Source organism: Eumetopias jubatus, unplaced genomic scaffold (genome assembly GCF_037043125.1).
Source record: "Eumetopias jubatus isolate StellerSeaLion01/CBP00866 unplaced genomic scaffold, mEumJub1_p1.0 scaffold_3, whole genome shotgun sequence".
NCBI lineage: Eukaryota > Metazoa > Chordata > Mammalia > Carnivora > Otariidae > Eumetopias > Eumetopias jubatus.
Genome location: NW_028274809.1, coordinates 72,448,499 through 72,462,801, shown reverse-complemented (window position 1 = coordinate 72,462,801; position 14,303 = coordinate 72,448,499). Strand labels below are relative to the sequence as shown.

The 14,303-nt window shown below is 36.5% G+C and overlaps 1 protein-coding gene across 6 annotated transcripts in view; it reads left to right on the top strand.

Moving 5' to 3' along the window:
- The window catches only part of PKP4 (plakophilin 4), a 231,665-nt gene that overhangs the window by 157,459 nt on the left and 59,903 nt on the right, over positions 1 to 14,303 (top strand). For 3 of the 6 annotated variants that reach the window (XM_088021694.1, XM_088021693.1, XM_088021695.1), the window contains exons 5-6: positions 13,797 to 13,922; positions 14,039 to 14,229. In XM_088021694.1, the coding sequence (XP_087877820.1) occupies positions 13,797 to 13,922; positions 14,039 to 14,229 (317 nt within the window). Of the gene's footprint in view, positions 1 to 13,796; positions 13,929 to 14,038; positions 14,230 to 14,303 lie in introns of all 6 variants that reach the window. The other 3 variants (XM_088021692.1, XM_088021690.1, XM_088021691.1) reach the window with 1 other exon arrangement.

Genomic DNA, 14,303 nt, shown 5'->3' with positions numbered 1-14,303 from the left:
TAAATTTACCTACTTTCCAGCCATACTTAGGACATTTAAGTTGTAACTATGGCAATAAGCTACAAAGATAAGGGTAGAAAATTGAGATTTGATTGTATGCATAAAAGAGTAAAATCTGATTTGTTTCATGTTTCTTTTTCTAAGTAGTTATAGATGTCTTTAGAAGTTTGATTGTAAATAAATAATGGCATAAAATGGCAGTTTTGCTGCTACTTTCCTGTAAAGTTTAACTGTTATCTTCTCTTTACCACATTGCATGCAGAGATACTAAACATAGTATATAAAAATCATCTCATTTTTAGAATTTGGCAGTCCTGCCCAGAATAAGGGGCAGGGGTGGCTTAAAAGTAAAATATATATATATATTTAAAAGGTCTTCAGTCTCCTCCTTGTTTAGCTAGATCTTGACAAAAGTAACATCTTTATTCAATTTTCTTGGTTTCTTAAATAAGAAAGGATTACATGAAAAGATTTAGGATTGCAAGCCTCTTATTGTTCCTCATTTTTCTTTAATATTTTGAAGTTCTCCTGCAGACAATTTCTCTACCTTTATATATATATTACAAATTTGACTTGAAAAGCTTGTCACTTTAAAAGCTTTTTAGCAGTCAGGTGAATTGTTAGCAGGGACTTGTTTGATCACTACCTGGGAGAGATCCTTGCCTACTCAGGTATTTTCAGGATGGTACATTCTGTTGAAATGCCAGAAACGGAGACCAGCTGCTGAATTTTGTTTTTAAATAGCTAACTCAGAGCAGAGTCATTTTCTAAGGAAGAGCTCAGGATGCCCTAGGCAGAAAAGATTTCCATTGCTTTATGATTCAGCATACGGATTCAGCAGAATCCGTTTGCACATTTGCTTGAGTTGGTTGGTTGGTCGTTTAGGTCCCTCAGTCGTTTGGTTGGTTTTTGTATGAGGGTTAGTAGGCTGTTGGAAAGTAAAAAAAGCCAAAGCTTTTTAAGTTTGGTGCTCAAAGAGATGACTTCCCAAAGCATGAGGAAGAACCGTCCACTCTACAAAACATTTCTGTGTCCTCAGGCTGGTTGAGAAGGAATCTTGAGGAGAAGCTTCCCCAGAAGCATTTATACTTTATTGTTATCTTGCTTTACTGTTCTCCCTCTCTTCATTGTTCTGTATTTTCTAGCTTACCAGCGTTACATATCTAATCTCTAAAAACATAAAATGCACATCCTTTTGTCTTTTGTAAAGAGAGTTTATCATTTTCTTATAACTTTGCATTTTTGTGTTTTTTTATGTACTGCTAAAAAAAAGTGAGGAAGGAATGTTGTCTTAGTGTTCCTTCCTGTTTTCTCTTTATTAGTGTTCCATTTTTCCATCATTCATATCTTCGTACCTCTTAAAAATTTATGTATTTGTACAATCTCTTATGTTTTGCCAAAATTTGAGGTAGCATTTGAGGACACAGACAGTAAAATAGGAAATAAACACTATAATCATGAAACTGTATAATAGAGTAAAAGGTAAAGGCTTGAAGAAAGTGAGATGCAAATATATGCACATGTAATTATAATTCTTCACGATGGAAAATATTATGCAGAGTAGCTTTTAAAGAAAAGAAAAAAAGACCTCTGGCTTACTTCTCGTTTTTTTAAAAAAGCACACCAATTCACTCACACACACACACACACACACACACACACACAAAACAAAACACACCACCATGCATAGTGTGTGTTACCTACCAGACAGAAGCTGTTGAAACCATAAATTGAGTCCTTTTGTCAAAGTGTTCATTGGTTGTTACTTAAATCCTCCAGCCACATCCTGCAAAGTGAATTGTGCCACACGTCGCAATTTCACAGTTTTTCTGTTCCAGGAAAAAAAATTACTAGAGTCTAGGCAGCTTCCAGTTTTAGTACTTATGTGTAAAATGAGGAGCGGGGAGCAGCATGGCGTCAGCAGGAGAATCCTCTCCTTCCCTCCTCACCGCCTCCCCGACTGCCCCCTTCCCTGCAGATTAAGAGAAGGAGACTTCTTCTGAACCCCAGTGCACCGTCTGTTCCCACAGGCCAAAGAATCAGGCTCACTTGCACTTGAGAAATGTCATAAGAGTAGATATTAGTGTATGTTAGATAGCTGATTGGGAATTACTACTCCTAAGAAAGTAAAGAAGCCAAAAGATTAGTCTTTCCAAAAGCAACGAGTTTAGCAAAGGACACAGGAGAATGAAAGTAAGGGGAATTTCTGGTTGACCTAGAAGGCATTAAAGGGCAAAGAGACTTGAATCGGTCTTTTACAATAAGCAATGAGTAGGAGAGAAAATATTAATGACTTCATACAGTTGAGGTAGTTGATATTTGATAATAAATATGAAAGGGAATGAAAAAGATTATGATAAAACAAATTTTAAACTGAGAAGATGATTTAACTTCACAATGCCACATCCGTTTACTGTGGAATATGTACTGGAGTGCCACAGTTTTCATATACTTTCCATTTAAATCATTATCGTGTGGTATGTACTGAGTGAGAGTAGTAGTTCATGTATACTACGAAATTTAAGACTTGATAGGGATTAGGTTTTGCATTTTGTTCCTAAAATGAATGGACACAACTTTCTTCCACTATGGTGGGTTAAAAAAAAAACAAACATAAATACTGAAGATAGAAGATGAAAGATAAATGAGGGACTAGCCCTAAGTCAATTTATCTTTCTTTTTTCCTCCATCTGAAGCAAGTGATTTGCAACACAAAAGCATCAGCATATCATGAGATAAGACACAAACTTAAATGGGAACACTTTATGCCTCAGTAGAAATGTACGGGATTTATAAAGGCGATAGAAGAGGAGTCTATATTATACGTGTTCATAAATAGGATATTAGATTAGCAGTCATGTATAAAGAACCATTATTTTATTGAGGATTTGGGATGTTATGATTTATTGTGGCTGTAAATTGTATAAATGACAAAATTTCATCATACATTCATTCCTTCCTATTTCTCTTCTAAATAACAGGAGGATACGACTTTTTGTGAAAACCAGCCAAGTTTTTCCTCCCTTATTATTTCAGGCCTTCTGAACCACACAGTCATGATAGTCTTCTTACCGCGGCTACAGTGAGGTAGCTTCCTGAATCACTACTGTAGAGGTTCTCTTAACATTTTAATGTTTTATGACTAAAGGCCCCCCCCACACACACACACCCCTTTGGGTTTGTTCTGTTTTTAATTCAATGAGGATATATTATACATTATCCTATGACTTGGGTTTTTTCCTTAACAGCATAGTAAAAACCAAGCATGTGTTTCTGTATCAGTATATAAAGATCTGCCTCTTTTTAAATGGCTAAGTACCTATAGTTTAGAAAATTTATGTAAGCAGTCCCTAACTGGTAAATATTTGATTTTTCCCCAATTTTTTCCTTTGACAAACCATGGTAAAAGTTTTCTCTGCACATCTGTCTGAGTGTCTTTGTCGATTACATTTTTTTTAAGTGGAACTGCCTGGGCAAGGGTATATACGGGGGCTTTTTGGGCAAATATTGTCAAATTGCCCACCAAAAATGCATAATAATTTGTAGGAGGGGATGAGACTTTAACTCCGCCTTCTTAGGCTAAATGACTGGAGGGGTGGGCAGTGAATTTAACTGACAACAGTTAATAGAAGAGTAATCCCAAAGTATTCATATACACATAGGAGCTCACAAAGTAGTTTACCTAAACGGCTAAAGTTAAGAGTTATCTACCTAACTTAATGGAGTAGAGGAAGTGGGCAGAAAAGGCTTCTGTGGGGAAAAAGAAATGGGTTTCTAGGGGAACAAACGGGTATAAGAAATCTTGTGAAAATGTTTGTTTATGCAGGTGCAAGTGGTCCTCCCATTTTTTTCTTCATGCCATATATCTCCCCCCGGGGAGATCCATGGCAGCCTCACTCCCAGAAGTTTCTGCTTTTAGTGAAATAAAGGATACTCCATGAAGGCTTCTTAAATATTCGTTAAATCAGAACATTACGTGGGGATGAGCATACCACTGACCATTCTTTCATTTGATTGGTTCTTATGGAAGTTAGGGATCAACCCAATCTTGGAATTTAATAAAATTCCTGTCTTTCTTTTCTTTTCATATCTGGATCAAAATGATCACATACGTTTTTCTGTTAACAAAAATGCAACAACCACTACCAGAACAAGCAAAAAAGCAAACTTTTTTTCGCCATTGGAGGTAATTCAAGTAGCAATACTTCATTCCAGAGGTTCCCAACTTTGCTGTACATTCAAATCACCTGTGGAGCTGTTCAAGTCTGGGGCCTGAAACAGGCATCAACAGTCTTTGAAGATTCCCCGTGATCCCACACTGCAGTCTGAGAATACTACCTACTCATAACTAAATTAATTTAATTACTGGTAATTAAAGAAAAGAATTAAAAGTTTATCCTGCCAGTCCTGTACAGATTATATTTTAGGATAACCAAATAACCCTGGCCATTAATAGCTATTTTAAGATAACTAAAATATACCAAAGGAATTTCTGCTGATAAATGTAGGAAAAACAATAAAATTAGAAAAATCACCAATTTGCATCCTCTAATGAAATAATTGATTCAAGCAAAAATTGTCAGTGTATGCAAAAACCTCTGTTTTCGAACCTGGTTGCACATTAGAACCACCTTGGGAGTTTTTAAATTCCTGATATTCAGACCACAGCTTAGGATGATTAAATTGGAATCTCTGGGCGTGGGACTCAGTCAGCAATAGTTTCTAAGCTCTACAACCACCCCCATCCCAGGCAATTACAGTGTGCATTAGGAGAGAGGTTGATAGTGAACTTGAAAATATGGAAAGATCAAGCTGCCATCACTTGAATTGGCTGACTGATCGTAGCAACTGTAAAAGTTGCAATATGACACGATGTAAAGTACACAACACCATCCATAAAGTATTCTAACCACAGAAGTTTGACCTGAAAGCTTCTAGCTCTAACTTTCTGCTTAAAAGACATACAGAGGTTAAAAGATATATAAATGCCACCATGAGAAACCCACATGCTAATTCAAAATGTGGAGCATCCTGAGTTTATTGCTGTGATTCCCTCAGTGAGCCAAGAAAATGAAAATGAGGGTATGGGAGCCCCTTTTTAGATTTAAGGTACTAAGTAACAATCATAGTCCAACACCATCAGTAAATCTTATTTCAGCCTAATACAAGCCAACTGAAGAAAAATTTTTGAGACATCAGGAAAATTTGAATGTGAACTCATTCATATATGGTATGATGGAATAAATGTAGTTTTTTGAAGTCCTTATTTTACAGAGCTACATATGGAAGTACTTAGAGTCAAAATGATCTGATGTGAGGGATCTGTTTGAAAATTCTATAGCAGAAGAAAGGAAAAAGATAAATGGAGCATAAAAAGTATGGCATAATGTTGTTAACTATTAAATTGGGAAGATTGTTAATTATACTTCTATTTTCTTTTTTTTTTAAGATGCATTTATTTATTTTAGAGGGAAGAGAGAGAGAGAGAGTCCCAAGCAGACTCCACGCTGAACATGGAGCCTGATGTGGGACTTGATCCCAGGACTCGAGATTATGACCTGAGCCGAAATCATGAGTCGGGCGCTTATCCGAATGAGCCACCCAGGCGCCCCTTCTCTCTCTACCTTTATGATTGAAAACTTTAATTTTAAAAAACTTAAATACAAATTCTTTAAACAAAGGATTCGCATATTGGGGATAAAACTAGTACATCAGAGTGACACGTTAAAGCCAGCCAGCTGTTGGCCATACTGCCAATGTGAGCCATGACACAAATGATCCACTATGAGATGAATGACAGTTTCCAGCCAGTAGATGTTACTTAATGTTTATTTCCACATAGGTGGGATTTTGTTAAATGAATCCTAATTTCAGCTGAATTACCTGTAATGTGCTGGACACCCACCTTTCTGCTAGTTCAGAACTCTGCATTTATCGCTGTTTTGTGCAGGCTCTAGGACACCCGCCTTTCTGCTAGTTCAGAGCTCTGCGTTTATCACTGTTCTGTGCAGGCTCTAGGACACCCGCCTTTCTGCTAGTTCAGAGCTCTGCATTTATCGCTGTTCTGTGTAGGCTCTAGGTAGCTTCACTGTACACATCTTAGCTACAGACACTTTCACAGCCTAACTTATCAGCCATAAGGCAGTTGCGCTATACAAGATAAAATCATGAAAAAAAATAGAGATATTCATTCAAAGGACATAATGAAATAAGAAAAATGAATAGCAAAATGTAGAGGACTATGGCAAAAGGCAAAATATTTGAATACATTCAAAATGTGTAATGTAGAGTCATGGCAATAACTGCTTTTATTTTGTGGATTGTACCTAAGCATTTATCTTCAAAGTCTTTGATTGATAGCATTATACACTTTTGCTTGTTGTTGTGTCTCCTTGTTTGGCATCACACTTTCTCTTTTTTCTTCATTAAGAGAGGCATCAGATTTCAAATACTAGGATTCATCTCTGAAACTGAATTTTGTGTTGTGCTGTGATAAGCCTTCTACACTGTTGTTTGTTCTTGGCATATTGTGTTTGTGTTGAGATTGCTTATGGTAAAGTAATCTATAGCAAAGATGCTTATAGTGAAGACTGGACAAGGTTTGTGGATGAGTGGCAACCACCAAATAAGAATATTCACATTTTAATAGTCAAATGTTCTTACACCATTTACATATACTGTATGGGGATGTATGTAACACACCCCCATAAGACTTAAATACACTGAATTAGGACTTTTTTTTTTAGAGAGAGCGCACGCACGGGGTGAGGGACAGAGGGAGAGGGAGGGAGAGAATCTCAAGCAGGCTCCACGCTCAGCCCAGAGCCCAACACAGGGCTCGATCTCAACGACCATGAGATCATGACCTGAGCCAAAATCAAGAGTCCAACGCTTAACCAACTGAGCCACCGAAGTGCCCAGTGAGGTAGGACTTTGTATTAAAGTCACTCCAGTTTTAGCCTCTAACATTTTATGTTTAATATAAACATGTTAAATAAACATTTAAGTGTTCTCGTGCTCTTAATGATATGTGAACAAATATTCTATTAACTCCTAAAATAAAATAGAAGAGTATCAAGTTTAGGGGCACCTGGGTGGCTCAGTTGGTTAAGCAACTGCCTTCGGCTCAGGTCATGATCCTGGAGTTGGGCTCCCTGCTCAGTGGGGAGTCTGCTTCTCTCTCTGACCCTCCCCCCTCTTATGCTCTCTCTATCTCATTCTCTCTCTCAAATAAATAAATAACATCTTTATAAAAAAAAAGAAAAGTATCAAATTTAAAAGCTCCTTTTTCCATTACCACCTCCTCAACACACAGAGCCTCACTTCCTCAGTTTACAGTTGTTGCTTAGGATAATGTCAGAAAGGCTACCATCTGTAACCCCACATTTCATTCGTAAGCCAAAGTTAGTCTGCATTTAGCTCTATCTTGATAATCTTTACCAAAAAAGATAACTCAATAGAAAATTTACAGTAAAACCTAGTTTCAGAAGACCTATTCATTTCTTTTTGATAGGAATATCATCCTACCCTTACAGATTTCTATGGGTTTTTTTTTTTAAGAAGTTTTTTTGGGGCACCTGGGTGGCTCAGTCGGTTAAGCATCTGCCTTGGGCTCAGGTCAGGATCCCCTGGGATCCAGCCCCAAGTCAGGCTCCCGGCTCAGCTGGGAGTCTGCTTGTCCCTCTCCCTCTGCACCGCCACCCCCCTGCCGCCTCTCCCCCCCACCATGCTCTCTCTCAGATAAATAAATAAAATCTTTTTTTTTTTTAAGGAAGTTTTCTTGGTTTTTTGTTTTGGAGGTTTTTGTTTTGTTTTAACAGAGGGAATCTATCTTATATCTCATACTATCAAATATACCCTTTTCTATATTTGGTAAGATTTTTTTCCCGAAAAGGAATAAAGTATGTCTTTGAAAAAATATTTGAATGATTTTTGAGCACTTATGTTCCATAGATCACTGATTTTTTTACATCACAGAAAATCCTTTATTCTTTTTTCAACTTTCTCTGTAGGAAGCAAGAGGCCCGTGGCTTTTTATGAGCACCTACTTGTAAACTCAGTGTTAGAAACTTGACATGTGTGATCCATTTCTTTTCATCTTTATAATTCTAAACTCCTTATTTTTCTAGTTTTCCTCTTACATATATAAATTCTTTATGGCAAGTGTGACACCTGTATTTTAATTCATCCCTAGACTAAAAATACTTGATAAATACCCATTTTAATATGACTATTTGCAGAAAGACCTTTTTTTTCCCCAATTTTTTAAATCATTTTGTATTCCTGAACAGAATTCAGGAATTTTAAAATATTTATGAAGAAGAGATCTCTCTGGTGACATTGAAAACTATAAAATACTTTTTAGATTTGCATTATAGAAATTAAATAAAGTGCTTTATACCAGCTTATGCAGAAGCTGAGTTTGCTTAAGCCACAAAATTGAATCCAGGCTGATGAGCTTTTACAGTGGATTTCAAGGCAGGCTAATTGATGTTTAGAACAAAGTTTAAAGTGAACTAGAAGACACTTCATTAATGGTTTCCATTTTCCAAGACTTTTCACTCAACATTTTCTAGATGAGTAAAATTTTTGGAGCCACTGTCTTAATATTTAAAAGATAGCATAAGTATGCATAAGACCCAAGAATCTAGATACATTCAAGAGAACCAGACTAGAAATAGTTTCAGTAAACAAGATCTACCCATTCTTGCAATTTTTTACTTCCATTAAAGCCCAGCTTTTAAAAGATATCATATGTGTATAGTAATTTATATTTGAGTCATCAAAGTCCAGGTATCTATAATCTTAAGATATCAGTCAGTGTCTATCTGTGTCTTCTGTGGATCAAAGAATGTTTTTATGATTCATGTTTCCATCACCCTATTCACATTTCCACTCAGCAACAGTATTTCCCGATGATCTCATTTCCTCTGATAATAAGATTACCTGCTGTAGAAGTGAATCATGTACATCGAAGAAGTTACTGAAGAGGAGAAGTCTTTTCAAGGCCATCATCCGTGTCCTCTTGCAGAATTTGGCCTAGAGCTTGACTTCTTAGCCATAGAAGGCACTGGAATATTGCTGTAGTTCTGTGGAATGTAGACTCCTTCCTGAACCTGTCGCCCTATAGGAAGCCAGAGTACCATAGCCAAACAGGAAGTTGAGTCCCCATAAGACAAAATTTTCTACTCATATTTTCATAAAGTATTACCACTCAAGAGTATGAAAGCCTAACCTCACCTCACAGGCCAAAGTTGGAAGAAAAGTGAGCTACTCCATTTCCTTAATTGTCAAGACAGCATCATCTGCCTTAACACTGCATTCTATTACCATCCCAGGAGTCCTGCCAAAACTCACATTACACTATGTTTTATGTAAGGGCAAACCTTTTAAACACCATAGCAACTCAGAACAGGCACAAACGAGAATCTAGCAAAAAGTTATAATATGCTGGACTGTGAAAGACTAGTTACAGAGCTGTATATACTAAAAATCTCCTTACTGATCTCTAGGTTTCTGTTTCCATGGTGATTTTACACATTGTACAGACCTCTGTTTCATATACCAAAAACAGTAAGACACATAGATGAACAAAACAGAGGAATTTCAGTAATTTCAAGTTCTTTAGAGAGACCTTAGCCTTTTCCTGAGCATATTTTTATGCACACTTGGTGTGTATTTGGGAGATAAATAATAATACACTTTGTATTTTATCTTTCACTGTGAGCTTAATGGTGGATAATAACATGAGATTTACGTAGCCCTACAGCATTACTGTCCCTTACCCACTAGTATTTTCTTAGCTGCAACCTTCTACTTTTTCTAATTAATTGCCCTCGTTTAGGTGATATTGGGGCACTCAGATGAAATATAACAGGCAAGAAGGACCATGTTTCCAATAATCTCCCATTCATAAACACAAATGGAGATTATTTCATTCTACCTTGAAGCTTGTTCAAGTTCCATATTCTTAGACATGCATTTTCATAGAAGATGCTAATTTGATGTTTGAAAATGCCCCATAAAATATTTCTGATGTTCCCCAAAACATGTTTGTGAAAAAATAACACATGTTCTTCAGTACACAGATGAAAGAAGTAGCATTGACATTCTGTTTGCCATTTTTGCTCATCAAAACGTCTCTCAATTTCATGTTCTTACTGCAGTAACTCACAACATGCCAACTATTTAACTCTAGTTTCTAGCAGTGCTCATGAAATGATCCCATCCTATAAGACTCTGTGGTTTCTCTGGTAAATTTGACTAGTGTCTTCTTTCATTCCTCATAGCACAGGTTTTTAAAAGACATTCATTTTAAAGTAAGACTACATAGATAATACATAGTTAATAATTTTGAGCCTTACCCTACTACAATAAGAATACCTTCTACAGTAATTGGGAACTGGGTCTTCTTACTACAGGAATAGTGACTATGTGTATATACATTTATGTGTGTGTAATTTAGGAATTACAAGTTTTCAAGGAAACAGTAAATAATAGTAAAACAGTGTGAAAATAATTTAACTTGGTCTTAATGATTGAGAAGAAATAATATCTTTCTGTCTTTGCAGATATGCATTACGTTGGGCTTCATTATAGAAGTAGAAAAATGAAGATCTCCTTGATAGTTTAGAATTGGTTGCTTTATAGCTCACTAATACGATAATATATTATCATAATAGTTGTAATATGATAAATATATGTATTTATCAACTTTTTAAAACTTTAACTTCAGTATTTACTTAAAGATAAAAATAGGGGCGCCTGGGTGGCTTGGTCAGTGGAGTGATCTTGAGGTGGTAGGCTTGAGCCGCAGGGTGTAGAGATTACTTAAAAATTTAAAAATCTTTAAAAAAAAAAATTTAGGCCCTGTTCTCTAAATAACTCAGTTATTTAAATCTTTAAATTGGATTTGGAGGACATGGGAATTTGGTATTTTAGTGTTTTAGTTACCATTTCACTGTCCTTTTCCACATTTTATTTTCTTGAGGTGTTGCATTTAAAAGTATAAGAAATGGGTGCCTGGGTGTCTCAGTTAAGCATCCAACTCTTGATTGTGGCTCAGGTCATGATCTCAGAGTTGTGGGATCGTGCCCCACATAGGACTCTGCATCCAGCAGGGAGTCTGCTTGAGATTCTCTCTCCCTCTGCTCCTCTCTCTCTTTCTCTGTCTCTCAAATAAATAAATCTTTAAAAGTATAAGAAACAGGTGCTAATATTTAGAGAGGGTCCTTGGTTGTATTACTTCCAGGGTAATTTTGTTTATTTCATTTGTTTTTATATTTTTTTGAGATACTAATTCTTTTAATTAGGGTGACCAGTATGGAATCCTGTCTCTCACAATTTGTGCTTGCTCTGTTTAAGATTATTTATTTTAAATAGCTTCTTTCAAAGAAAAGTTTAAATGAGCACAATTGTTTTGTCACATGATTTGTAAAAAAATATTCTATTGAATGAGGAGACAGAATCGCTGAGGGACATATTTTTAGGGTGCCACTTTCTCTTTTCCTATTTAAATACCAGGCCCTAATAGTTAAAAAAAAAAAAAAAAAAAGCATACATGGAACTCTAATGGGTTTTGGTTTCCATGGTGATAAGTTTTCAGCTCCTGACACGGCATACCACCTAATGTTTTCAGGCCAAAAGCTTTGATGTATTGGTGTCCTACGTTTTATCTTGTACTAAAGCTGAAGCTAAGAACTGTCTAAATCTCTTTTTCTTTTAAAATATGGTACATTTTCCACGTATGAGAAGTCTTGGAGTTCCCACAGGGGGGCTTCCGTATCTACAGATGGTTGCCGTTTCATATTTGATGTGTCAGAACTCCATTTTGGATGAAGCCACGATGGACTGGGGCACAGCCCTGCTGTCAGGCGGGCCCTTGTGTCGCTATTCCCTGGCACACCAATTCTGTGTAAAACTCTTCTAGCCTAGCAAACTACGTATTTTCCTTAGTCCTTAATAAAATTCCATCCAGAAGTGATGCATAAGAATGTGTAGAACCCTAGAAACTCGTAACAGAAGACTTACAAATGAAGCCGATCACTCCCCAGGATTATCAGCCTGACAGAGCCTCAGATCGGGTTTCAGTGTATACCAGGGAAACCATATACAATCTGTAATCTTTATTGAAATTCCAAACTTAAGAATTCAGAACTGTCACTGAACTCTGCCACCTAGAAGTGTACTGTCAAATAATAAATCAGGAAACAGGTCATTAAAAACCTATATTAAGAATGTCCGCGAATCTTTCTGGAGGCTAGGAAACAAAACCTTGGATTGAATTCAGCGTCAGCCTAAAGGTTTAGAATGCAGGGGGGGGCTCCCGGCTCTCCTATAAAACTTGTATTCGCTTTTCAAACTAGCTTGATCAGCAATGCCTACAAGTTTTACTTTGCTTTACATAGATAAACTTTATTGAACATAATAAAGCCACAGCACAGTGCCAGGCGTGAATCAGCACTCAATAAAGAGAAGCTGCTCTTCTTACTGGGAATTTGTTTGTTTGACAAATACTTACCAGTCACCTACTGAGTACAATGTACCTATCTAGGCACTGAGGAAATAACAGTAAACAGACCAGACAAAAGTCCCTGCTCGCGCTGAGCTTACACTCTAATGGTGAGAGAGTTTAAGTGTGGTAAAGAAGGGGCAAGCTTAACTTCCTATAGGAAATTTTTCCTAAGCTCCTTTCCCCCACATACTCCCTGTGTCTCACACACACACACCTATCTTTTCCCATAGCTGCATTCTTAGGGCTCTAATAAATAGTTAAAGGAAGAAAGTCAGAAAGGAAAGACAAATGAAAACACTGAAATCCTTAGGATTATATCTTGGACTCAGAAGGTGGTACGGACTCAGTGTAAATCTTTGAAGAGATAGTGAAGCAGCATTCCTGAAAAAAATGTTTGTTAGCAACCTGAGGGTTAAATTTGTGGAAAAAGACTTCTGAAGATTATCAGAACATGGGCAAATATATTTTGAAGAAATAGAGAAAAGAGGTCACATTTGAATGGAAATGGGCAAAGGCAGTGTGATTTACACCACCTCGACTTAAGCATACAAAACAGACGTAGGAGATAGGGAAGGGGATAAATAGTTTTGTTTCTAAGATGAAGATGGCAAAATGATACAGTTGAAAGTAAAACAAGATAATTGGGAGAGATGGATTTGGCATGAGGAAACAAGGATCATGTTTAGATTTGTATTGATACAGAAAATGACTAAAAGAGTAAGGTAAGCAAATGGATAAAAAATTAAAATTTCCGTCATTTGTAACTCTGAGAACACTGTACAGAGTTCCACTGATTTTAGATAACATGAAATAAAACATAAAAACCTAGCTCTACCTTCAGAGGTTTCATTACCAAGCTCAATAATATAAACATCGTGCAAGTTTTTTATTTCAAACATTTGGAGGTATGGAGGATCTTTTATTAAACACTTGGCCACCACTCTTACCCAGAGTCTTCCTCTTGGATGAAGTCACCTGAGAGGTGAGTTTTCCAAGGGGGAACAAGGTCAGTTTTCAGATTTTAATTTCATGTAATATATAAGTTAACTTAGGGTGGTAATCAGGATGAAAAATTGTCATAGAATTTAGAAAAATATATTAATAAAATGAGTATATGGAATACTTTCATATAGAAAAGAGTCTAAATGATTGTGCAGTTTACAGTGAGAATGGTATTGTATTACATATAGATTATAAGAAGTTACAAATATCTGAACCTTTGTAGCAAGTTTTTATATAATACTGCCATTAGATTTAGCTGATTAAACTTATCTTCTTACAGATGTGCCAAATACTGGTGTAAACAAACCTAGAGTTTCTGACGCTGTCCACCCCAACAACTATCTCATCAGGACAGAACCAGAACAGGGGACTCTCTATTCACCAGAACAGACATCTCTCCATGAAAGTGAGGGTCTGTTGTATTATCTTTTAAGTATCAGATTTGCTTTTCATTTGTGCTATTTGAAAATGAGTATCAGAAGTGTAAAATAAAGATATTTCCTGCTGGTTTCATTCCTGCAGGATCATTGGGTAACTCAAGAAGTTCAACACAAATGAATTCTTATTCTGACAGTGGATACCAGGAAGCAGGGAGTTTCCACAACAGCCAGAATTTGACTAAAGCAGAAAATAGACCGCAGCATTCATTCATAGGATCAACCAATAATCATTTGGTGAGGAATTCAAGAGCTGAAGGACAAACACTGGTTCAGGTAAGCCAACCACATCAAGATCCTTGTAAAGAAATACCCTCCTAACTGAATATCTGTTATAAGTATTCTTTATT